The sequence below is a fragment of the Miniopterus natalensis genome, chromosome 3 (genome assembly GCF_054644295.1).
Source record: "Miniopterus natalensis isolate mMinNat1 chromosome 3, mMinNat1.hap1, whole genome shotgun sequence".
Classification (NCBI taxonomy): domain Eukaryota; kingdom Metazoa; phylum Chordata; class Mammalia; order Chiroptera; family Miniopteridae; genus Miniopterus; species Miniopterus natalensis.
Window position 1 is genome coordinate 76,678,598 of NC_142083.1, and position 23,619 is coordinate 76,702,216.

A 23,619-nucleotide genomic window follows, 5' to 3' on the forward strand; every position below is an offset into this window, starting at 1 on the left:
AGGTCACAGGGCGGCACTTCTGGAGCACCCTGTTGGTTAGAAGTGTGTTATAAAGGCCCATATTCAAGAGGAGAGGAATTGCATGTCATACTTGATGGGGGAAGTGTCAGAGTTTGCTGTCATGTTTAAAGCCACCATGGGAGGACACACCAGAGAAAAGGTGCCAGGGGGCCCAGAATGGGAATGTGTTCGACCAGAGGAGGGCCTGGGGAGATGTGGGGTCAGTGGAGCATGTCCTCTTAGGCTTACAGACTGCCTGCTGTGTGGAGGAGGGCTGGAGCAGGACCTTCTGAAGTGCAGGCCCAGGCTGTGGGGTCACAGGTGGAATAGTGCAGGTTGTTTCTTACTGGACAGCCCCAGAATCTGATCACCTTCTGTGTCGAAAGTGCTTCAGGGCTCTATGCCAGCTCCCCTCCAGCCTCAGTGAGGACCTCAAGCCACATCAGGCCCACTCATGCCTCAGCCCATGCTGTCCCCTCTGTCCAGGGTGTCCCTCTCCTCCCCACCCACCTTCTCTGTATATCCTGATTCTTCCAAACCTGCCCCTCCCCTCTGACCCTCTGACCCTTCCAGGCCTAGTTCTATATACCAGGCTGGTACTGGGCAGACTCAGAGGCCACAGAGGAGCTGGTGTTCTCGCGAAGGCCCAGGGACCTCTGCCTCCTGGCAGAGGAAGAGCTGCAGGGGAAAAGAAGGAGCTGTGGGTGCCCAGCCAAGGGGCAGTAGGCCACCCTGGAGGGTCAGGACAGGAGGCACCTCCATGCCTGACGACAGCTAAGAGTGAGCCAGGCGAAGGGGAGGGTGTCTCTCACAAAGGTCACAGAGGCGCTAAGGCCCAGAAGCCAGAGGACAGGCCTGTCCAGGGGCCTGGAGATTTGAGGGGTAGGGTCTGGGTTCCCAGTTGGGCCACTGGCTAGGGAGGGCATCTCTCCAAAGCATCTGTCCAAGGCATCCCTGGGCTCAGAGGACAAGCCTTCTTCCTTCAGGCCCAAGGAAGAGAAAGACCTTTCCAAGGGTCTTCTTGCCTATACCTGCCCTGGGGCCCCATAGATGGGGAAGCAGAGCACTGGATGGGGTCCCCTCTCACTCCAGCTGGCCAAGCCCACTGATATGTGGATGTTCCAAAGGGAAGTGGGCTGAAGGCTTTTTTGTGGGGTAAAAGGAACCCGGATTTAGTCAGCAAGATCTGGGTTCAAGTCCCAACTTTGCCTCTCCTGGCTCTGGGACCTTCGGTCAGGGTGCCCGAGCCTCCAAATCCTTCTCTGTAACATGAGTGTGTTGTGAGAATTAACTGTATACCAGGGGCCTGACCAGACCTGGGTACTTAGGAAACGGCCCTGTTGCTCTTTCCCTTTCTTCCCTCTGCAGAGCCCCCCTCAGAGAGAATGGTGGCCAGGCCCACTTCCTTGGCACTGCCTTTTTTGGCTCTCGGGCCCTTTGAGTGTTTCTGTGTGGAACTCTGAGTCCCTGGGCTCGTGTGACAGTCTGGTACCTGGGTCCTCGCCATCAAATGTGCAAACCCTGCCTTGGGTCCTCTCTGCCTCCAGCCAGGACCGTGGCCAGCGCCACAGGTCTCATCAGCTACCCAGCTGGCCTATCGCTGCACCTGGGGTTCCATTAGCCCCATCTCTCTGATTTAAGAACGGTCATATGTCCCAAATCCCGTCCTGACTTTGTCACTCACATTGAACAAGAATGCCTTGCCTCTGGGTCTTGGTTTCTTCATTCCCCTCCATCCTGCTGCACTCCCTAGTTGAAGGTCATGGATGTCAGGGTGCTCATGAACAGGATGGCAGCCTCCAAGGGGCAGTCGAGGCCCCATTCCAGGGGCCCCAGTGGGCAGCCACGGTCGGCTGGCATGAGGGTGGCTCTCCAGCCTGGAGGAGGGGGAAGGAGCTGGCATTGGGAGAAGGGCGAGGGTGGAGGGTGCTGAACCCCTGGATGAAGGGAGCATCCAGGATGGTGGGCGGGGAGAGAGAGTTTTTATTTGTTTATTTATTTATTTTTAAATATATTTTTATTGATTTCAGAGAGGAAGGGAGAGAGAGAAAAACATCAATGATGAGGGTCATTGATCGGCTGCCTCCTGCACACCCCCTGCTGGGGATTGAGCCCACAACCCGGGCATGTACCCCGACTGGGAATTGAGCTGTGACCTCCTGGTTCATAGGTCGATGCTCAACTGCTGAGCCATTCCAACCGGATGAGAGGTAGTTTTTAAATAGGCTGACCTGGAAGGTTCATCTGCAGCCCTGAATTTTTGCCTGCACCCCTTCCAACCTCTGACCTCATCAGCCCCTTCACTTCTGCTGGGCCACTGGGGGAGGTCAGGTACTTACCAGAGCAAGCACTGTCCCCCCAGGTCTCCAGGCCACAAGCAGCAGAAAGGACAGGCTCAATGACACCTCCCCATAGCCTCCCAGTTCGGCTGGAGTACAGGGTGTTTGAGATTGGGAACAGCTAAAGTGGTGTCCACTCACCCTGGCCCCAGGGCCAGCTGGGGTGGCCTTTCTGGGCCTGACCTCTGCGGGTGCCTCCGCCCTGGAGGCAGGCCTGCCTTGAGTAGTAGCAGCAGTGACTCAGACGTGGACACTAGCACTTGGCTAATTGTTGGCTCGGGGACTGGGCTGGCCTCCAGCTCTCAGCGGCCAGCAAAGCTGCCACTGTCTAGGCAAGGAATCCCAGTGAGGGAGGGAGGCAGCAGGCAGGAAAAGCTGAGGAAACTGGAGTCACTGTATTAGAGCTGAAAACATCCGCAGAGACCAGGCTGTACCTGGCTGCGTGTTAGGATCCCCTGGGAACTGACAAGCACATTGTCCTGGGCCCCGCCATGGACCTCTCACCTCAGGGCTTCTGGGACCCAGGAATCTGGGGGTTGGACTGGCAGGTATTGGCAGCAGCTTTGCTACCTGCCTGCCTCCCTCACAGATGGGCAAGCGATGTGGGAAAACTGAGTGATGGGGCAGGTTTCCCACAGTCGTTTTCCCGCAGACCAGGAACATAGGTCTGCTCTCCACAGCTCCAGCTCTGCCTTTAGGCTTCTGTCCCCTCTGGCCCATGCCCCTGGTCCTGCAGGTCCCTGTGTTATGAACTAACCCACTGCCCTGCTTTGCCTGGGACTAAGAGGATTCTGGGGTAAACCCAGGAAAGTCCCAGGTGAACTAGGACAAGTTGTCAATCTGGTTGAGTGTCAGCTGTGGATTTGTTCAGCTGGTCTTTCTGTTCCCCATGTCCTGGTGAATGAGAGGAGTACAGTCCTCCCAACAGGAAAGACCAGGCTTAGGGACAAACAGACAGACCTCATCCCCACTACCCAGTGGCTGGGGGTCTTGGGCAAGTCCCTTCCTTGTCTCTGTGACTGAAGGCAATTCCCACACATTGATGCTTCATCCGAGACATTCTGACAGCTGTGTAGGTGTTGCCGTTGCTGCGGGCTCTGGGACCACACTTGGAAAAGCACCTGTCCAGGACACCTGTCTGACCCAGAGGCCTCCCTCATCTTCCACTCCAGAACTATTCCTCCATGATCTAAATATGGCCAGAGTTGCCATCTCCCACAGTGCCTCTTGTTTTCTGAGAGCCAGGCAAGCCAAAAGTTGTCAGACACTCTGCTCATAGCTTGCACATATTCTGGCTCCCACCTGAAGTGGCCAGCTGTCACACTTGTTAGTTCTCAAATTTATTAAGTGTTCATGAAAACCCAAGCAGCACTCAGAACAGTGGGGTACAGTAAATCCGAGAGGCCTGGCCCCTGGCCTCCTGGAGCTCACATTCTACTTGGGGAAATCAGGCAAAAGCCCATGAGCAAGTCACTTCACATCCATGAAGACAATAAAAGAAGACATGGGAAGTGAGCGTGTGGGGCGGGGACTGCTGCTGTGGCTTCGTGGTCAAGGGAGGTTCCCAGGAGCTGGTGAATGGGCTGAGGCGCGGTGGAGCAGAGGCAGCGGGAGGAGATGGGACCTGAAACAGTCCTCAGCTGGGAAACCACCAGAAGCTTCTAAGCAGGAGAGCAACTTGAGATTTATGTGACTGCTGTTTACAGGAGGGATCGTGGGGGCACAGAAGGGCAGGGAGGCCAGTCAGGAGGCTGGTTCCAGGGTGTGGGCAAGTGAGGATGGCGGCCTGGGTGGGCAGGTGACGAGGAGTGGACAGATTTGGGTGCATTCTGGAGCTGAGGACACAGACTTGCCCCAGACTGTTTTAGAAGACAGAGAAGGGACTCCGGGATGAGGCCTGTTTCAGCCTGAGCGCCCTGAGTGGATGTCCGGGGAGTTGCTTGTTAGATATTGAAGAATAGTGGAGGAGGCAGGCAGGACTTGGCATCTCAGGAGAGGTGAGAGAGAAATCAAGAGTCACCAGCACATATGTGATATTTAAAGCACAGAGATTGCCTAGCAGTGAGGGAGGGTGTTGGACAGGGAAGAGGAGAGGGCCCAGGACCCACTAGCATTTGGCAGTCAGTGCCAGGAGGGGAGTGCGCAGGAGGTGAGAGGAAAACCAGGTGTGTGGCACCCTGGCAGCCTCGGGAGGTGTTTGAGCTTGGAGAGGGTGCTCACAGTTTCCCTGCCTGCCTCTTGACCCTTGCAGACCTTTCCCACCCAGGAACCCAGGGGTGACTGGAAGTCCCTTGTCACTGAGGGCTTCCTGACCTCTTGTGTCCCAGGTCAGAAGCCAGTTGCCCATCACTAATGGTATCATTTATGATGTCCTCTCCCAGGTGCCACAGAGCAGCACTTGGGCATCTCTAGCCTCTCCCCTCACCTGGCCCCCTGTCCTCTGTTTACCGGTGTGGGATGGCTCAGGCTATGGCCTCAGTTCTCACTGTCCCCTCCTCCAGGGACTTTGCTCCTGTTTATGCTTGGGCACTTGCCTCCTGTGAACTGCCTGTCGTACTTTGTGTTCTCTGTTCCATATAGTTTTTTGGTTTTATTGGGTGATTTTTTTCCCTCCCTTGTTTTCAGTTTAGAACTAGCCCTAGTTTCAGTGGTTGATCCAACGTGGTCCCAGCAAGCCTGGGTCTGGGTCTCCTGTGTGCAGGGGTCATGGTTCATGGCTCCCAGCCCAGCACTTTTGCCCCCTATTCCAGCCAGAGCAGCTCCAGCCACATGGAACCTGCCCCTCTCAGAGGCCTGGGAGCGTACAGGAGGATCTTCTCCCTCCTTCATCCCCAAACACACCCACTTGCCGAAGGCTGGGCCTCCTTGGGCTCTTGCTTAGAGCAGAGGGTCCTGGGAGCCCAGATGGCCAAGACAAGAAGTCAGGGGATGGCCCACAGCCCAGCCTCCCTTCACTCCCTCCATCACCCCTCCCTTTCTGACTCCGTGGATCCTTCCTAAATGGATTAGGAGCCAGAAGCCGGCTGGAGTGACCTGGAGGCCAGGGCTGGAGCGCTGTCTGGTGTCTCCTACTTTACCCTGATTCAATTTGGACTCCAGCAGCTGGGAGGCTGGCAGCCAGAGGCCTTTCTGGAAACGACTCAAGGGACTGGTGAGCAGGGAGAGCTGGACAAGCCTCCAAGCACCCCAGGCAAGCAAACCTCTCAGCTGGTCATGCCACAGAAGGCCCCTGACCTGAGGGGAGGGGACAAGCCTCCAAAGCACCCCAGGCAAGCAAACCTCTCAGCTGGTCATGCCACAGAAGGCCCCTGACCCTGGTGTATGGCTGCCTCTTGATCCATTAGCATGTCTTATTTGTGGCCTATCATACCATTGGCACTCTTAATACTATGGATTTTGCACTTTTGTAATATTGCAACCTAGAGGAAGAAATACATTTTATAAACATTTAGAAGTGAACCTAATACATACTTTGGCCAACTGCTAACTGGCCAGTTGTTAAAATCAATATTTATCTACAGTCAAACAGCAGACTTGGCCAGGACTGAGACCAGAGCCAAACCCTGATGCATCTCTAATTCCTTTGAATATTTCTGTAACTGAAGTTGGACACCTCTCACCTTGTTATATGTGACGTGTTCAAACATTTGCTCTTCTGTGTCATGGATTTCATGGGCCACTTAAAGGCCATAGCCCTTGGTTTGGGCCACAGTACCTTGGTCCATTTTATACATCTGGCCCTGAGCTGTGCCCTGGAGGTGCAGCAGTGACAGGCAGGCTGGTCCCTGCCCTCACAGAGCTTAAGTTCCAGGAGCAGCTGCAGTGATAGAAGACACTCTGGGCTTGGCACCCTTTAAGGCACCAGACCCAGCTGCCACCTGCCCAGTGCTGCACCCCCCCATCCCTAGTCATGTGCACAGACTCCTTCACCCTGATCTTCTGGAAGTAAAGAAGGCAGGATTCGCAGGCTCCCTCCAAGACCCACAGCCCTGGTCCCTGCTCATGCCCCTGAACTGGCCTCCTGGGACCTGTGCACAGCACTAGATGAGGCTGAGCCCAGAGAGGGAAACCGACTAACCTCTGCCCTCCCCTTTGCTTGGATTAGTGAGGAGGCAGCTGCCTCAGAGGAAGGCAGTGGCACTGAGGAGGCCTGTGGGCGGGCCCCCTGGACATGTTTCCTGGGGTCTGGAAGGGAGGCTGACCTTTGTATCTAGTGGGTGCCCCAACCAGGCTGGGCGGTACAGGGACAGCAGGCCAGTTTCCTGCCTAGAGAATTCCTCATAGGGGGCCCTGGTCTGAGGGTGCCCCAGAGATGGGGAGAATGCAGCTCTGTTCTCCAGGAGCCTTATGACAAAGGGACAAAGTCCTGTGTGGGAGAAACCCTGGTCTAAGTCAAAGCAACCTCTGTACCTCTGAAACTGAGTCCCAACAGCCAGGAAGTAGACTGTGGCTCAGGGGCCTCGGGGCAGTGGCCTCGCTCCGGGAAGCATGTGGCTTGATACAGAGCTATGATGGAGGAGCTCGGGGACATGTGGGAGGCCAGCAAGGGCACCTGGCCCAGGAAAGGCACTTGGGGAGGGAGAATGAAACCTGTGACAGCTAGAGAGCCATAAGAATGTTGGTTCGTTTGGGGGATAGTGACGCTTATAATACCTGGAACATGGGTGTCTGGACCAGGAACCTTGAATACCAAGCCGAGTTGAGAACTAATGTGGGCAGTAGGGAGCCACAGAGAGTGTGTGAGTAAGAGAGAGCTATGGCCAAGGCAGTGTGCATGGGGAGAGTTGATGGTTGGGGTGCTAGACAGACTGGTCATGGTCCTGGGCTCAGCTCCGGGGCGGCAGACTTGGGGGACGTGCTGTGGGGCACACCTCTCAGTTATCCTGCCACCTGTGCCCCACCTATAAGGCCATGTGCGAGCTGCTGCGTGTCCAGCCTGTCAAGGCTCTAATTACATCTTGCATGTAAGACCCTTAGGAGAGAAGGCCAGCTCTTCGCCCCACCTGGGAAGTAGAGACAGCCCTGGGGTTGGGGGCCAGGCCAGTTGGAGTGGGCACCTACAATGTCTTCCACTCCCTGTGGCACATGCCCACCTCTCTCTACTCCTACTCTCTATCCAGGTGACCATGGCCTTGCTGGGGAAGCGCTGTGACGTCCCCACCAACGGCTGCGGGCCTGACCGCTGGACCTCTGCCTTTGCCCGCAAAGACGAGATCATCACCAGCCTTGTGTCTGCCTTAGATTCCATGGTGAGTGCCCGGCCCGCCCCTGGAGGAGTGGGACACCCAGCTTGACAACCAGACATGGGAGCTCAAGTCCCACTACTGCCACTTAGAGCAGCCTTCATTGACCTGAGCCTTTGTCCCCACCTGCAAAAGGGCCTCTACCTATGACATGGGGGCAGGAGGCTTGAGTGAGATCAAGTACATAAAAATTCAGTCCTGGCAATAAATGCTGGGCTCCACTCCTCATCCCCTCCTCGTTTCATTAACTCTTATCATTTAAGGGCCGTCCCTGGCATGGTCACAAGTCTCCCTCCCAGTACCTGGAAGATACTGTGTAGGCAGTGATTCATTAGAAAGCTGTAATCCCTATGTTATAGCAAGAACTGCTGGAGCTGCATCTTGGGGCTGGGAGAGAGAAATGAAACTTCATAAATAACTTATCTGGCACTGTTGCCTACATACCTGAGCCTGTAGCAGTTACCCCAGATGAGAAAATACCAATGTCATTTTCCTCTATCTGTGATAACTTTCCCGGGGAAAGTTCCGTGATGGAGAATAGGCAGGTGTTTTGTTTTTTTTAATCTGCATTTTAGGACGATGAAGTTGAAATTCAGAGAGGGCATTATCTTACCTGAAGTCACACAGTATGACCAGTTTTTTAAATGGACTCAGGTGCAGTCTTCAGTGCCCGTAGGACAGAGGGCCTCCTTCCAGACTGTGTCTACTGTAGGCAGCTCTAGGGCAGCTTAGGTGGCGTTTGAGCAGGAGGCACCCCTGGGGAAGCCAGTGCAATCCCTCCCCCACACAGAGCAGCCTTCATGAGGAGGGAATCCCAGGAGCTCTGCCCTGTGTCCTGCAGCAGTGTTAGCCTGATGGTGGTGGAAATAGAGCTGACACAGGCAGTGATGGCCCTCACTGTTTTAATCTTAGAGACTAGGAAACAAAGCCCCCTCAGTAGGGGATCCATGGAGACAGGCCTGCTCACTCTGCAATGTACCAGCTTCCCCACCAGAGCACCTCCAGGTTGGACCTGGCAGAAGAGGCATGATTATGGCCCAGAGAGGGTAAGGAATATGTGTGACATGTCTAGGTCACACAGCAGCAGAACTATGATTAGAAGCTAGACTTCCTAACTGTCAGCAAAGCACTACCTAACTCATCCAAAAACCAGCATTTATCAGGTACCGACTGTATACCGAAAGCTTTACAGGCAGGGTTTTCCTGGTGAAGCAGGTCTGAGGCCTGAGATGTTGGTTGTCTTGGTGGAGGGCCCCCTGTGTTAGGGCTTCCCTTGCAGTGAGCCTGCCAGCTTCAACTTTAGGGCTGCAAAAATACCTCTGGATACCCACATGGGATGCCCTGGTTTAGAAATTCTTTCCCACCAACCAGGCCTCCTGAATCTCCACAACCAAACCCATTGAAACCCTTCGAGCTGGGCTGCTTGTCTCCGTTCTACAGATTTGGAACTGGGCCCAGTGATCGGTGTGACTGCCCCAGTCCCCCAACAGGAAGTGGCTGAGGTGGGAGTGAAGCCTAGATCTGTCTGAGCCTTGGTTCTCCTAGGGCCCATCCCACCTTCTTCTCATCCAGAACTTACAGAGCCCAGGACAGGATTGCCCATGGGGCTGGGTCCAGGCCTAACATAGGAAGCCCACCCAGAGCGGGGAGGACCCAGGAGGAGGAAGGAGCAGAGGCCTTGTGCCTTTGTCCTTCAGCCTCTGTAAACTTATCTTCTCCCCCTGACCTTGGCCAAGCTCAGGATGGGGGGTGGTCACTGATTGATTCCCAGTGCAAATTCTAAGAGTGGGAATGTTGGAAGAGTGACCTCTCCCTGGAGTTGCTGGTGGGAACTCACATTCCACCCCAAAGCTGGCATGGAGGGATGCTGGGATGGGGGACCTTTCCCAGCTCACATCCATCCCTTGCTCCCCCTATAGTGCTCTGCGCTCTCCAAGCTGAACGCAGAAGTGGCCTGTGTCGCCGTGCATGATGAGAGCGCCTTCGTGGTGGGCACCGAGAAGGGGAGAATGTTCCTAAATGCGCGGAAGGAGCTGCAGTCAGACTTCCTCAGGTTCTGCCGTGAGTATCCTGGGGCTCCAGAATGCCAGGGTATTGGGCCCCAAGAACAACACTGGGGTGACTCCGTGTTGGGGGACGCCGTGGACAGGAGGAGGTTGTGCAACCTTCCTGATGTGGCATTAGCAGGGGCAGTCACAGTTTTAGTTGGAATCATACAGCAGCCCCTCAGTTGATAGAGCCTGGCTGACCCAGCCAACCCTATCTACTCATTGACAGAAGGGGACACTGAGGCTCAGTGTGTGGCCCAGTTCCTGTGCATCCCTGACACAGGCTGAGTACACTTGTTTAATACTTATTGAGCACCTGCTGTATGCAACACCCTTCACAATGCCAACACATTTATCCTGACATCAACCTTATGAGGTAAGCACTGTCATTATTATGGTAACATAATTTTGGAGCCACCTCCTGGTGGCTCATGGGGATGGAGTGACTGAGGACATGTCCGGCAGAGTGTAGGAAATGTGAGCAGTTAGTGCTTCTAGCCTGGTCACGTGCTGGTGCTGTTCACTTTCCCCAGCAGGCTTAGGGCACAGTTACCACTGGTTTACAAATGAGAAACTAGGCTTAGTGAGTATAAGCCACTTCCCCAGGGACATAGCTGATAAGTGAGTGAGGTGGCCTTCAAGGCCAGGCCTCTGGTTCTGAAACCCATGCTCTTTCTGCTATACCCCTTCACAATAGGGGAGATGGAGCGTGGGCACCCCCAGGAGCCCTGCCAAGGGGTCCTGATCGCTCTCAACAGAAACTGACATTCAGGGCTGTGAGCCAGAAGCCCCAAGGCAGAGGGGTCGTTCTGAAGCGCCCAACTCTTCATGGATACCTGAGCCTTCAGGACCCCTCCTGACCCAGCCCTGCCTCTGCATTCTGCCTCCCCATGTTCCTTGTGCTCACTGTGCTGCAGAGCTAGCTCCCCAGCCGTGTGTCCCTTTTCACTTCTGCCTTTGCCCTGCTGTTCCCCACCTGGAAGGTCTTCATTCTCTCCTTTATCTGACAGGTGCCACCCCAGCCTCCCACCACAGGCCCCATTTGGGCCCCTCTACCCCTCAAACCTGTACTGTGGTTGCTCCTCACACCATGCCAGCCTCCCATGCTCTAAAGTTCCATCTGCACCTAGTGCCTCAGCTTTGCAGTAAACTGCAGGAAGTCACCATCACCTTTCTGCTGGATTATTAGGTCCTACAGGATTAGGTCCTGTCCCCAGCAGTGAAGGCCAGCACTCGATCAACATTCAGGCCCATGATTTGGGATTCAGAGCTCTTGAGTTAAAAGCAGGCCCTGGAGTCAGATGCCTGGGGCCACATCCTGGCCCTGCCACCTGCTACCTACTGGGCCTCAACCTCCTCATCTGTGAAAGGAGAGAACAGTGCCACCTTCCTCACAGGTTGATCTGAAGATTAAATGAATTACTACGTGACAAGCACTTAGAACAATGCCTGGCACTTAGTTCACATTCAGTAAATGCCAGCTATTTTCTTACCAGTGTTAGCTTTTTCATTACACCCAGCTAGGGAAAGCTGTCCCCTAGCATTGGACATATCATTACTAGGCAGGGTGTGCTCAGCTGTTTCCCCAGCCAGCCTCCCCATCCCACTCAGCCCTCAGAGCCTGCACCCCTCTAAGGTGGGGGGGGGGGGGCTGGGGCAGGGTAGGGTGGGCAGTGGCAGGGCCTGTGGCCCCCAGTTGGCCAGGCTGAGAGCCAGACTGGGGCCTGAGGAAGGTGCACCTGGCTTCCCGGAGCCAGGCAGAGCCACTATTTATAGCACTGGGAACTCGGCTGGTTTATTTCAAGCTTCATAGATCCCCGGAGGAAAGCAGGCTTCAAGCTGGGAGGGGGCCTCTGGGCCCTCTTTTCATCTCCTTTCCTACACTGTTTCCAGCAGCTTCCCCACCCTAGCCCAACGTAGCATGAATCTGCCGCTTTGTGGACTCTCAGCCTCCTGGTAGGGTCCTCATCATCTCCCTACTTGGCAGAGCAGAAAACTGGGGCCTTCATTGTTTAAGACAGAGCATTAGTGTCAAAGCACAGAAAAGGACGGGTGAAACAGACATTCGTTGAACCCCAGCTCTGAACCAGGCCAGCTGGTCTCCTGTGAGAACTCACAGACAGACCCAGAGAGGAAAGACTTGTCTAAGGTCACACAGCAAGTTAGAGATGGCCAGGAATGAGACCCGGGCCCCATGACCAGCCCTGGCCCTAGACAGGGTGTGCTCACTGATTAATTCTTCATTTATTCATTCATTCATTCATTTGCACTTTGTGTTGGGTGCCTCACTGCTGGGTTCAGCACAGGGCAGGGACATTGTAGCTCACTGGGCAGGTGGTGAGATGGGTGCTCACCACAGCCCCTCCATATGCTCTGTGTCCCACAGGAGGACCCTCATGGAAGGAGCCGGAGGCAGAGCACCACAAGAAGGTGCCTCGGGGTGAGGTTGGCAGCCGGAACATCCCACGGTCTACCCTGGAGCATGGCTCAGATGTGTACCTTCTGCGGAAGATGGTAGAGGAGGTGTTTGATGTTCTTTATAGTAAGATCCTTCCTCATTCCATTTGGGGTCCCCAGGTGGGTGGGAGCCCCAGTTCCCGCCCAGATGAAGAGGTTCCCTTCTTCTGCCCCAGTATGGATCCTAGGCAATACTTCCAGGCATAGGGCATTGCCCCAGCTCTCCTATATCCCGCATCCCTAGATGTGGATCTTTCACCTCAGCTCCGTTTCCTGAACCACCATCCGCTCTGCCCCTGCCCTGGCACTGGTCACTGCCAGCTCTCACCTGGAAACGGCCACTGCTGCCCTTACCTACCTGTGACCAAGGGCATCTTCCCAAAGTACAAGTCTGACCATGCTCTTCCCCACACTGCCTTCGTGGGCGCCCCAGCACCCTCAGTGTGGCTTAAGCGCCCACCACACCCCCTCCCCACCCACCTCTCCAGCTGGGCTGACCCACCTCGTAGAACCACTTCCTGTTCTCCAGCACACTGCGGCTTCATTTCACACCTCCTGGCCTTTGTGCCACTGTGCCTCTGGGGACTGCCTTCTCCTCTGTACAGTGGGCACCATATTACTCTAAGGCTTAGCTCCAGGATGCCCCCCACACACTGGTTAGGGCCCCCTCTGGGGGTACCGAGCCCTATCCCTTCACTAGCCCAGCTGCTCTCAGCTGGGTCAGGGCCTGTGCCTGCAGTTTCTGTGGACCCCAGCCTGCAGGTTGGGCCCAGCAGCAGCAGGTGTTCAGAGGGTGTTTGTTGAATGACTGAGTGAAGGCTGTCAGCCAGGTCCTTCCTGCTGGGGTAAGGAGGGACAGGCCTGGCCTTTCTTAGGAAGTGTCAGGCTGCAGAGTCTCAGGGCCCAGTGGTAGCCTTCACACTCCCTAGGTGACCTTGGGCGGGTCCCTCAGGGTCCCACCCAAGTCAGCTTTATTCTTTTCCCTATTTAGTTTTTGATTCTGTGGAGCAAAGGTCTGTGAAGAAACTCCTGCTGTTGTTTAGGTGTCAGGAGAAGAAGGCTGAGGGGGAAATACGGGGCCCAGAGATCCTGGGTGAGCACACTGGCCACCTTAGGACAAGAGGACTTGTGTTACTTGTGGTTGGCTGTGCCACTGCAGACATTTTTGTCAGCTGCGGCGTTCATGCCCAGAGCCCCTGTGCCTCTGCCCACTGTGCGCTGGCCCCCTTCCCCACCTTGGACAGAATCAGAGGTGGCAATGAGGTGAGGGACCTCTTTCTGGCTCTGGGTGGGGGCTGTATCATGGAGGCAACAACAGATGTTTATGAGCCCACCCACCCCCTCAGTTCCTAGTCAGTCTCCCCTCTACTCACCCCTTCCCTCAGCCTTCCCATCTTCTCGGCCTGCCTCTCCTGTCTTTCTGAATCTTCTCTGTTCCTCCCTGTGTCCTGTCTTCCTTACCCTCTCCCTCTCTCTCATTCCCCTGGCCCTTTCTCCCTGTGGCTTTTTCCTTGCAATCTCTCTCCTGCCTCCTTTTCTCTCTCATCTTTCTCACCCCTCTCCCCTCCTCACCTCCTGCCCATAGCCTGCTTTTCCCTCTACCCAAATGCCCAGAGTGGAGAAGAGAAAGGCAAAGGAAGCAGGGACCCCTCTGGGTAGCCTGGCCCTCAGACAATGGGGCCTTATCCACAGTCCCCACCCACCAGCCTATGGGGGTTATTCTGTGTGAAGTTTGCATTTAAGGAGCTAAATAAGTGGGGCTCTGTGTCCTGGGAACCCAGCACCAAGGGGAGTCACTCAGCATGGCCCCAGCTCTAGAGCATGTCTGGCCCCCATCCCATCCTGACTGCCCTTTCATACTAGGCCCTCTCCTTGACCCCTCCCCCCACAGGCGAGGCCCTGGGAAGGGCCAGCGTGGTGCCACTGCCCTACGAGAGGCTACTCAGGGAGCCAGGGCTGCTTGCTGTGCAGGGGCTGCCCGAGGGCCTGGCCTTCCGGAGGCCAGCTGAGTATGACCCCAAGGCCCTCATGGCCATCCTGGAGCATAGCCATCGTATCCGCTTCAAGCTCAAGAGGTGAGTGAGGCAGCCTGCCTGGGAGTGGGCCAGGGTCTGTGGCTGGACCATAAAGGCCTGGCCAGGAAAGGCTAGAAGGGTGACCTGCTTCCATGCTGGCTCAACACCTGTGGTCACTTACCCAGCCAGAGGGGTGGGGACTTCAGACTGCCACGGGGGACCCTGGTTGTAAAAGCTCCCTGTCATGGAGTGTGATCTGAGCCAGGCATTTAGTCACGGAAATCCTCCCAGGGGGCCTCTGTGTTGCAAAGAGGCTGGAAGAGACTTATTTAGTTGGGGAGAAAATAGCACCAACAGCACCACAGACTTCAGAGACAATTTACTGCAGCTGAAAAGACAGTTGGTCGACTAGGGCATGGAGGTGGAGGGCGGTCCCAGGTCCTCCGGTGCCCCAGCTGTGTGCCCCTGGGCACATCATGCCCCACCCCAGGCCTGCACACCCACCTGTAAAATGGGGAATGGCTCCTGTCCTGTGCACCTCACAGGCTGTCATGTTCTGTGGAGGGAGAGCTACGGGGCTGCACAAGAAATGCAGCCAGCGGGACAGGTGCACAAAGCCATCATGTGTCCTTCTCTCCTTTGCCCAGGCCACTTGAGGATGGTGGGCGGGATTCAAAGGCCCTGGTGGAGCTGAACGGTGTCTCGCTGATAGCCAAGGGGGCTCGGGATTGTGGCCTGCATGCCCAGGCCCCCAAGGGGCCACCCCAGGACCTGCCCCCCACCGCCACCTCCTCCTCCATGGCCAGCTTCCTGTACAGCACTGCACTCCCTAACCATGCTGTGAGAGAATTCAAGCAGGAGGTGTCCTCATGCCCACTTGCCCCCAGTGACCTGGGCCTCGGCCGGCCTGGGCCTGAGTCCAAGACTCCCGCTGCCCAAGACCTCCCTGACTGCTGTGGTAAGCTGCTGCTGGGACCCCCAAGTCTGGGGGTGGGACAGACGTCATTCATGCAGGGCACCCTCCAGGGCAAGTCAGGGTACTCAGGTCCTCCCAAAACTGAAGGAGGAATGTCAGGGCAAGGGGCTGGGGCTAGGCAGATGGCATCCTAGCTTAGACCCAGTCAGATGCCAGGCCTTCACTCAACCATCTGTGAACAGTGTCCTTGGCCTGGGACCAGGAGACACCCGAGAGGATTCCCAGAGGAGTCTGTGGAAAACATGCTAATCGGTCACATGTATTTAATAAGCAACTACTATATACCCACTGGATTAGGGATCCTGGAAGCATCAGAGAAGGAAGAGCCAGCTATGAGAAAGACCTGTGTTCATATCCTGGCTTCTCTACTTAGCGGCTAAGTGTCCTGGAGCAAATCTCTATCTCTGTGAGCCTCAGTTTCCTCATCTATAATATGGAGATGCCAGTATTACCTATCTCGAGGTGTTGTTATCATGATTAAATGACAGAGCATGTTAGAAATGCACATTCTCAGGGCCCGCAGAGTCTGGCTAAGTCTGAAGCTTTGGGGGCAGGGCCCAGCTTTCTGCAAATTGACAAGTCCACCAGGTAGTTCCAGTATACATTCAAGTTTGAGAACTGTATTAAAACACATCCAAAGCTTGACACAAGTTATATTTACTGTTGTTATTATTATGAGGAGAAAAAAGAATGCACACTCACATACACGTGTGTGGGCTGAGTAGGGCAATGGGACTTACATGACTGTTTTGTTCCCACCTGTAAAAGGTGACCTCAGACATCCTGCCCTCCCTGATCTGCTGTTTGGATAGCAGACTCTGCTAAAAAATGTCTCAGGCCTCTGGTTAGGGAACTTGCCTAGAGTTCATGATCACAGGACTCCGTTTTGGGGTGTTTGTGTTGGGTAAGACTGTTATCCCAGAGCCAGTGCCTATGCACTGAGGCCAGATCTGGTGAAGCCTCTTGGAGTCTCCACCTTGAACCTGTACCTTTCCTTTTCCTTGTCCAGGACAGAAGCCCACCGGGCCTGGTGGGCCTCTCATTCAGAACGTCCATGCCTCCAAGCGCATTCTCTTCTCCATTGTCCATGACAAGTCAGGTAGGACAGTGCCCATGGCAGCACCCTGACCAGAGTGGGAAGCTGGGGCTGGGGACGGTGCTTGATAAAATGAAAATGTGTCTGCCAGCTCTTTGTGAGAGAAAGGAGGACAGCTCTGCACAAGGGACTTGTGAGTAAAACCCGAGTGTAATAGTTAACGTATTGCCGCATAACAAAGTGCCCCAAAACTTAGCTTAAACCAACAAGCCTTTATACCTTACAGTTTCTGTAGGACAGGAATTCAGGAGCAGCTCATCTGGGTGTTCTGGCTCAGGATCTCTCATGAGGTTGTCATCAAGGTGTCGGCAGTGGCCATGATCATCTGAAGGCTTGACTGAGCCTGGAGGATCCACTTCTAAGCTCAGTGGTGTGGCTGTTGGCAGGAGACCTGTTCTCACTCCGTGGGCCCCTGCATGGCTGCTTGAGTGTCCTCACAATATGGCAGCTGGTTTCCTGAAGTTAGTGATCTCAGAGAGAGTAAGAAACAAGCCACTTGTCTTTTATGACCTAGCCTCAGAAATCACTGTCACTTCTGCCATACTCTACCCAGTAGAAGCCAGAAGCTTGATCCAGTCCATACTCAGAGAGAGAGGGAAATTAAACCACCTCTTAAAACAAGGAGTATCAAAAAAACGTGGACAGATTTGAAAGTACCCGAGAGAGACCTGAGAGCAGGAAAATTTGGGATTAATTTATACCAAGGAGGGATGAAGTAAGACTTTCCAACAGTTTTGCCTCCTGAAGGTCTCAGCCTCCTCATCTTCAATGAGAGGCTCTTTCTAGAAAACCTAGTCCCTTGGGATGAGAGTGGAGACCCCACTGTGCCAAACAAGGTCCATCCCTAGCAAGGAGGAAACGTGGATATCCAGATGGAACAGCATCATGGGAGGGGCCATGGTGGGCAAGGGGTACAAACTGGGATAGAACCTCACTGGGTACTAGCTGGGTGATCTCAGGCAAAATACTGAGCCTCTCTGAGCCTCAGTTTTCCCATCTGAAAAATAGAAATAATAACTTTAAAGGTTGTCATGAGGGGTTAAGTAGAATTATATATATATATAAAAAGTACTTAGCACAGATAAGCACTTAATAACTTAAAGATGTTGCTTTGTAATTATGATGACAAACGATCACCCTTGTTATATTAAATTGAGGCAGGGGCTTTGGTTTCATACAAGAGGCCAGCAAGGTTGAGGGTTTGGGGGAAGCCGACAAGGCCGAGGCTGGATGAGACCCCAGATGTATGAGGCATGAGGGTTAGGTCTTTGAGGTCAGGACTCAGCCTTTCTTTACTCGGAAGGAGCCTTCTCCCAACTTCCTACCTGTCTGGCGCAGGAGGAGCCCAGGATGGGCAGGCTGAGCCTGCCCAGTATCCGCTGCCCATAGGGGCAAGAGGAGAAAGCAGGTGGGGAGACCATCAGAGCATCCTGGATTTGTGTGGGGCTGCATCTGGGAGGAGGCTGGGGCATCAGGGTCCCAGGTGGAAATGAGTGGAAAGGCTGAGGCTGGTCTCTGGGGCTCTGGAGGGGAAAGCCCAGGGCCCTGGGGCCATGGAGAAAGTGTGGCCGTCTCTAGGGCACAGCACCAGCCAGGATAAGTGCGTCTCATCACCAGGTAGCCGGGCCGTGGGGTCATGTCTTTGACTGGCCCTCACTTGTACCTCCTGTGTTTTGATAGAGAAGTGGGACGCCTTCATAAAGGAAACCGAGGACATCAACACGCTCCGGGAGTGCGTGCAGATCCTGTTTAACAGCAGATATGGTGAGTGGGCGGTGGCCCACTGTGTGGCCGCAGCAGCGCGTTGAGCATCTCATTACATGGCAGTCACTTGTGTTCCCTAACATGACAGACGGAGCCATATGCTGGTACCCACATGCCATCAACGCTAATGTCATCTCCTGTCTGGATAGGGGGTGGTTTGTGTCAATATTTCTCTTCTAGATTCTCTAGGGGTGGGGCTGATGGCAGAGCCCCAGACCTTGACTCACCTGTGGGAGGCAGGCAGCTCAAGGGCAGGCTGTTAAATCAAAAAGGGCTACTTGCAAATTCCCCACAGCACCATGCCACCTCCTGCCTCCTTGCCTCTGCCTGGGTGCCCTCTGCCTGGCATGCCCTCTTGCATCTTTTGGGGGCAAATTCCCACTTGTTCTTCGAGAATTAGCCTGGGCTAGGTGGACCCCCAAAGCCCTGTCAGGTATGGTTGAAAGGGGCTTATTATGAATAACAAAAGATGCCCTTCTCACCTATCACCCAGGAAATTACCAAGTTTTATGAGCCCTTATACCAGGAACCAGAGTTGACAACCACATGCATACTTACTATGTCACATACCAGTCTTGCTTTCCTTCCTTCTTTTCTCATCACACACATTTATTGATTGACACACTTATCAGTCATGCATTTCGAGCCCCCCCTACTTTGTGCCAGGCACCCAGGCTAACTCTGGTCTCAAGGTGCATCAGCAGCTGCTGAAGATGTGTCTTAAGTGGCAAGCAGTGGTGCACAGTCACACACTAGTATGTGGTAGCATACAGGGATGGGAGCCCTCAGAGAGGACAGCTCAGAGGAAGGTGAGTTCTCATTAGGCTTGGGGAGTCATTGGTGGCTTCATGGAGGAGGTGCCCTTTAATCCAGGCTGGGGCTGAGGAGGCCTGGGCATGTGGGCTTGGCAGTTCCAGGTTGGGGTAGGGCTGAGCAAGGCCCTCGAGGCCTTAGTGAGGAGTCTGGGATAGCCTGGGTGCCTTTGATGTGGCCCCCTGGCCCACCCACTCCCCCCTCTGCCCAGTACTGCTATACTGGAGGGCTGTCTACACCTGAGTCCTCTGGGCCCCAGGCAGGTGTGAACTGCATGGGAGGCAGGGGGAGGAGGCTGGGGAGGGCTCTGCTCCAGCCTAGCTGGCACTCAGCCCCCAGTCTTTGGCCTGTTGTGGGCTCTTGATGTTTCCAGAATGTGGAACTTTTTCTAGACAACAGCACCTGGGCCCCACTACAGCCAAATCCAAGGAGTGTTGGGCTTAGAGTGGTCCAGGTCTTGCCCCTTCTCAGCTTTGCCTTCAGCTGCCCTGGGGAGAAGGAGGTTCCCTGTGAGTATTGGGGGATCCCATGGGTGAGGACATTAGGCTACCTGAGGCATCCTACAGACCCTGCATGAACAGGTTCTGCTCCTGGTTTTGCCCTTTCAGCCGCTGATTCTGGATGAGGTGATGGGGCTGGAGATGCACGGGGGGGCAAGAAACAGAAGAAACGGGGGCAGGGGCAGCCTTCAGGAAGCCTCAAGGACATTGTCACCTGGGTAGAGGTTGAGACTGGACAAAGGAATTCGGATTGTGCGCGGTGGCTTGGTTCTCCCCTTCCCAGCCCTGCTGCGCTGGAAACTAGGTGGGGTTGTGCCTCTGTCCATTGGAGCTCTTTGCCGCTGAAAAGACAGCCCAGCGCGTCTGATAAACCCAAGTGGGGTTAGATTCACATAGACTCAGGAACCCATTGCTCAAGTGCTGGGGCTGGGGCGTGGCTGGTAATGTTGGAGGTGGGGCATAGAGGGAAGAAATGGTTTGACAGCTGTTGAGATTTCAAGGGTTTAATTTGACAATGAGTTAAGTGTGACTTCACAGTGGGATCTGGCTGCCAAAGCTGCCAACGCAGACCTGGGCTGCATCAACAGGAAAACAATGTTGGCAGTGTCCCAGGCAGGGCCCCAGACAGTTCTGCTCTGCCCTGGTCTGGGCGTAGCTGGAGGAAGATCCGGCTCAGGCCTGGTACTATCAGGACGTGGACAAAACCTGGTGGGGACACAGACAAGGCCAGTATGGGGAGGGGCCCGGGGAACAGTGAGGAGATGTGGGACCCTTGGGAGAGATCAGAGTGACAAGGCAAGAGTGGACACCCAGCCCAGCTCGTCTTCTGAGATCTCCCAGGCCTTGGGGAGAACAGGGACACATGAAAGTACCATCAAGCCATGGCCGGGTGACTCGGCTGGTCATCCCGTACACCAAAAGGTTACACATACCTAGGTTGCCGGTTTGATCCCTGGTCAGGGAGCATACGGGAGGCAACCAGTCGATGTTTCTCTTTCTCTCTCTCCCATCCTCTCTCTCTAAAAACCATTTTTTTTAAGAAAGTGCCATCAAACACACAGTGGGTGCTCAAATAGTGTTTGGTGAGTGAATGAATAAACACATAGCACTGGAATGTAAGTGCGTGACTGAAATGCGCAAGACCAGACCGAACAGTCTGGAAGAAAAGAACAAGTTAACCGCTCATGAGCCCGGATTCTGTCTACAGTGCTGTCAGCAAAGCTGTCAGCTTCCGGCCTGCATCTCATTGATGTCATTGAAGAGTGAGAGGAGTGCTGGGCCCCTCCCTGGAGGAAAAGGCACACCTCTGTGGCCAACGACGTCCTGCCAGGAGCCACCTCGAGCCTGGGAGTTTCCTGTAGACATTTATTCACTCACTGAAAATGCAAGGAGCAGCTGCTGTGTGCCAGCCCTAGCTAGATTCCAGATATGGAGCAGTGAATGGATGCCCCTGCTCCCATGGAGCTTAGGCTCTAGACAGTAAACCAATGTGTAGATGAGCACGTTTGCAATGTCAGGTCTTGATAAACTCGGGATGAAAAACAAAGCAGGGTGGGTTAGGGAGGGGTGGGGTGGGGCTGTTTTAGGCTGATGAGGTGACATTTGAGCAGACACTTGGAGAAGGAGAGAGGGAGCATATGGTTAACTGGGAGAAAAGTATCTAAAAGAAAGAACAAGAGCAAAGGCCCTGCCCAGCCAGTGTGGCTCAGTGGTTGAGAATCGACCTTTGAACCAGGAGATTATGGTTGATTCCCAGTCAGGGCACATGTCCAGGTTTCTGGCTCGTTCCCTAGTTGGGGGTGTGCAAGAGGCAGCCAATTGATGAGTTTCTCATCACTGATGTTTCTCTCTCTCTCTCCCTCTCCCTTCCTCTTTCCAATATCAATAAAAAAATTTAAAAAAAACAACAAAAAAAACAGAGGCCCTGGGGTGTGTGTGTGCCTGGTGTGTTAGGGAAGCAACAGAGAGACCAGGAAGTTTCCACCTGGAAATTGCTTTCTCTGAGTAAGCAGAGGAGCGAAAGGAAGGAGATAATGTCACAGATGATGGGGTCCTGGTCACTTCGGGCTTCATAGGCCCAGGTAGGACTTTGACCATCCCTGAGTGAGATGGGAGCCTATGACATTTCAGCATGGCCACTGGGTAGCCAGAAGTGCCAGGTAGGTGGGAGGTGATGGTGACCATGGCCCTTAGGCCTGTGTGTCCTGCAGCCTTCATCTTGCACTCAGCCTTGCCATTGCCCTTCCAGCGGAAGCCTTGGGCCTAGACCACATGGTCCCAGTCCCCTACAGGAAGATCGCCTGCGACCCAGAGGCTGTGGAGATAGTGGGCATCCCAGACAAGATCCCCTTCAAACGTCCCTGCACCTATGGGGTCCCCAAGCTGAAGCGGATCCTGGAGGAGCGGCATAGCATCCACTTCATCATTAAGAGGTATGGGGCAGGTGGCAGAGCCACGGCCTTTGCTCCAGGCTAGGCCTGGGCTCGGAGCATTAGGGTGTCAGGGCTGGGCAGGGGCAACAGCAGGCATGAGGCAGGGCCCTGGGAAGGCGACAGTGGAGCAGGGGTGGAATGAAGGGGTTCTCTGACTTCACAGAGAGAATCAGGCAGACCTGGGAGAGAATTCAGACCCCTTAACCTAACAGCGGAGTGGCCTCTTCCTCCCTGGGGAGGGTGTTGGCCCTCATAGCTGGCCCTCACAGCTACCTGGACTCACCATCAAGCCCACACCTGCAGCTTCAGGCAATACCCAGACTTCCAGATGCTCCCTCCTAAATGGTTAGAGATGGAGGAGTGGCCAGAGGCTGTGCCAGCCAGCCCCCTGCCTCCAGGCAGCACTGCACTGGTCCCTCCCCAGGCATCTCTTCCAGAATGTTCCCTCCGTGAGGGCACGGTCCCAGTGCATTCATTTGATCATGTGCCTGCTTGCTTGTTTGTTGCCACTAAACTATAAAGTAAGCAGAGACTGCGGACAGTGTTTGTGCTGTTTGTGTTTGGGCTGAGGTAGAGACAGAAAGAGAAGAGGACTGTGTTTGGCTCACTGCCGAATCCCCAGTAACCGTAACAGTCCCTGGTGTGTAGTGATGGCTACTACGGATCTGTAGAAGGAATGAGTGAGTGAATGAACAAACGAACGCATGCTTCTCTAAGTCGGGCTCACACCTCCTAACTTCTTAAGAGCTTAGGAAATAAACAGGGTAATAGGAGAAAGAGAAGTGGGTGAAGGGGACCTATTTAGGGTGATCAGGGGGCCTCTGGGAGAAGGTCCCATTTGTTAAGCCAGAGCTGGGAGTTTGAGAAGGGGCCGCTCCACGTAGAGCTGGGCAGTGCTTGAGCGGAAGGGTTGGCCTCAGCAAGCAGCCTTCACGCCTGGGCTGCAAGGAGGCTGGGGCATGAGAAAAGGTTGAGAATCGTTCTGGGGTGGTAGGTAGGGCCTCTGCAGGGTTGCTAGAGGCCAGAATCAGGATTCTGACTGGCCGGGCCCTCTGACTGCTGGGAAAGAGTGGACTCGGGGACACTTGAGCAGATGTGGGGAGACTCGAAAGGAGGCTGCAGCAGTGGGCTAGGGGCTTGCCCATGCCTCCCCTGGCTGAGGAAAAATGGTTTGGGGTGTCAGGCTATTTGGGGGTATCCGGCTGTTCTGGACCATACCCTCTCCTGTCAACATGTGGCCAGCACGGGGCCCAGGTCTGCAACTGTAGCCATGCATGAGGGACGCGAGTGACCATCACTGAGGGGACCTGGAGGCCAGCCCCCTGAGCTTGGGGGAGCCCTTGGGCCTGCACCGCTCTCATGTCCATCTCTCCTCTCTCTCTAGGATGTTTGATGAGCGAATTTTCACAGGTATGTGTGGGTACCATCTTATCTTTTTGAAGCACTAAGCTGATGCCCCCAAGAGTGCTTTAGCTGCCATTACACTGAACCCTAGGACAGAGAGGGACCCTGGGTGTGGCTTCTGCATCCCAGGGAAAACACAAGCCCCCAGCTCCCTGAAGCAGACAACCCCTGGGGACCTGGGCTGCCCTGAACAGGGAATAATAGAGCTAATGTTTGCTGAATACTAACATGGGCAGGAACTCTCCTAAGCTGTGAGAATACTTCATTTTCATTTAATTTAGTTTTCAGTGGTCCTATGAAGTGGGGGATTTTTCTTTTCCCTGAAGCCCAGCTAGTGAGCAGTGGGGTCTGGCTATAAACCCAGGCACGTAGCCCCAGAGCCCAGGCTATAATCAGTAGGCAGCACGCCTCTCAGGAGGAGGCCAGCTCTGCCTGGTTCAGCAAAGGGAGCACGGATCTTGGGGTGCAGTGTACCCAGGTCCCATTTCTGGCCCTACCATCTACCAGCTTTGTGGCTGTGGGCAGGGTTTTA

General features: G+C 54.6%; 1 protein-coding gene across 3 annotated transcripts in view; it reads left to right on the forward strand.

Annotated features, from left to right (window-relative positions):
• Positions 1 to 23,619, forward strand: part of GTF2IRD1 (GTF2I repeat domain containing 1) — a 99,172-nt gene that overhangs the window by 23,088 nt on the left and 52,465 nt on the right. For all 3 annotated transcript variants that reach the window (XM_087815604.1, XM_087815603.1, XM_087815605.1), the window contains exons 2-10: positions 7,460 to 7,588; positions 9,502 to 9,643; positions 12,017 to 12,172; positions 13,979 to 14,162; positions 14,750 to 15,060; positions 16,088 to 16,177; positions 17,855 to 17,938; positions 21,500 to 21,683; positions 23,068 to 23,093. In XM_087815604.1, the coding sequence (XP_087671730.1) occupies positions 7,466 to 7,588; positions 9,502 to 9,643; positions 12,017 to 12,172; positions 13,979 to 14,162; positions 14,750 to 15,060; positions 16,088 to 16,177; positions 17,855 to 17,938; positions 21,500 to 21,683; positions 23,068 to 23,093 (1,300 nt within the window). In that variant the 5' untranslated portion in view covers positions 7,460 to 7,465. The remainder of the gene's footprint in view (positions 1 to 7,459; positions 7,589 to 9,501; positions 9,644 to 12,016; positions 12,173 to 13,978; positions 14,163 to 14,749; positions 15,061 to 16,087; positions 16,178 to 17,854; positions 17,939 to 21,499; positions 21,684 to 23,067; positions 23,094 to 23,619) is intronic.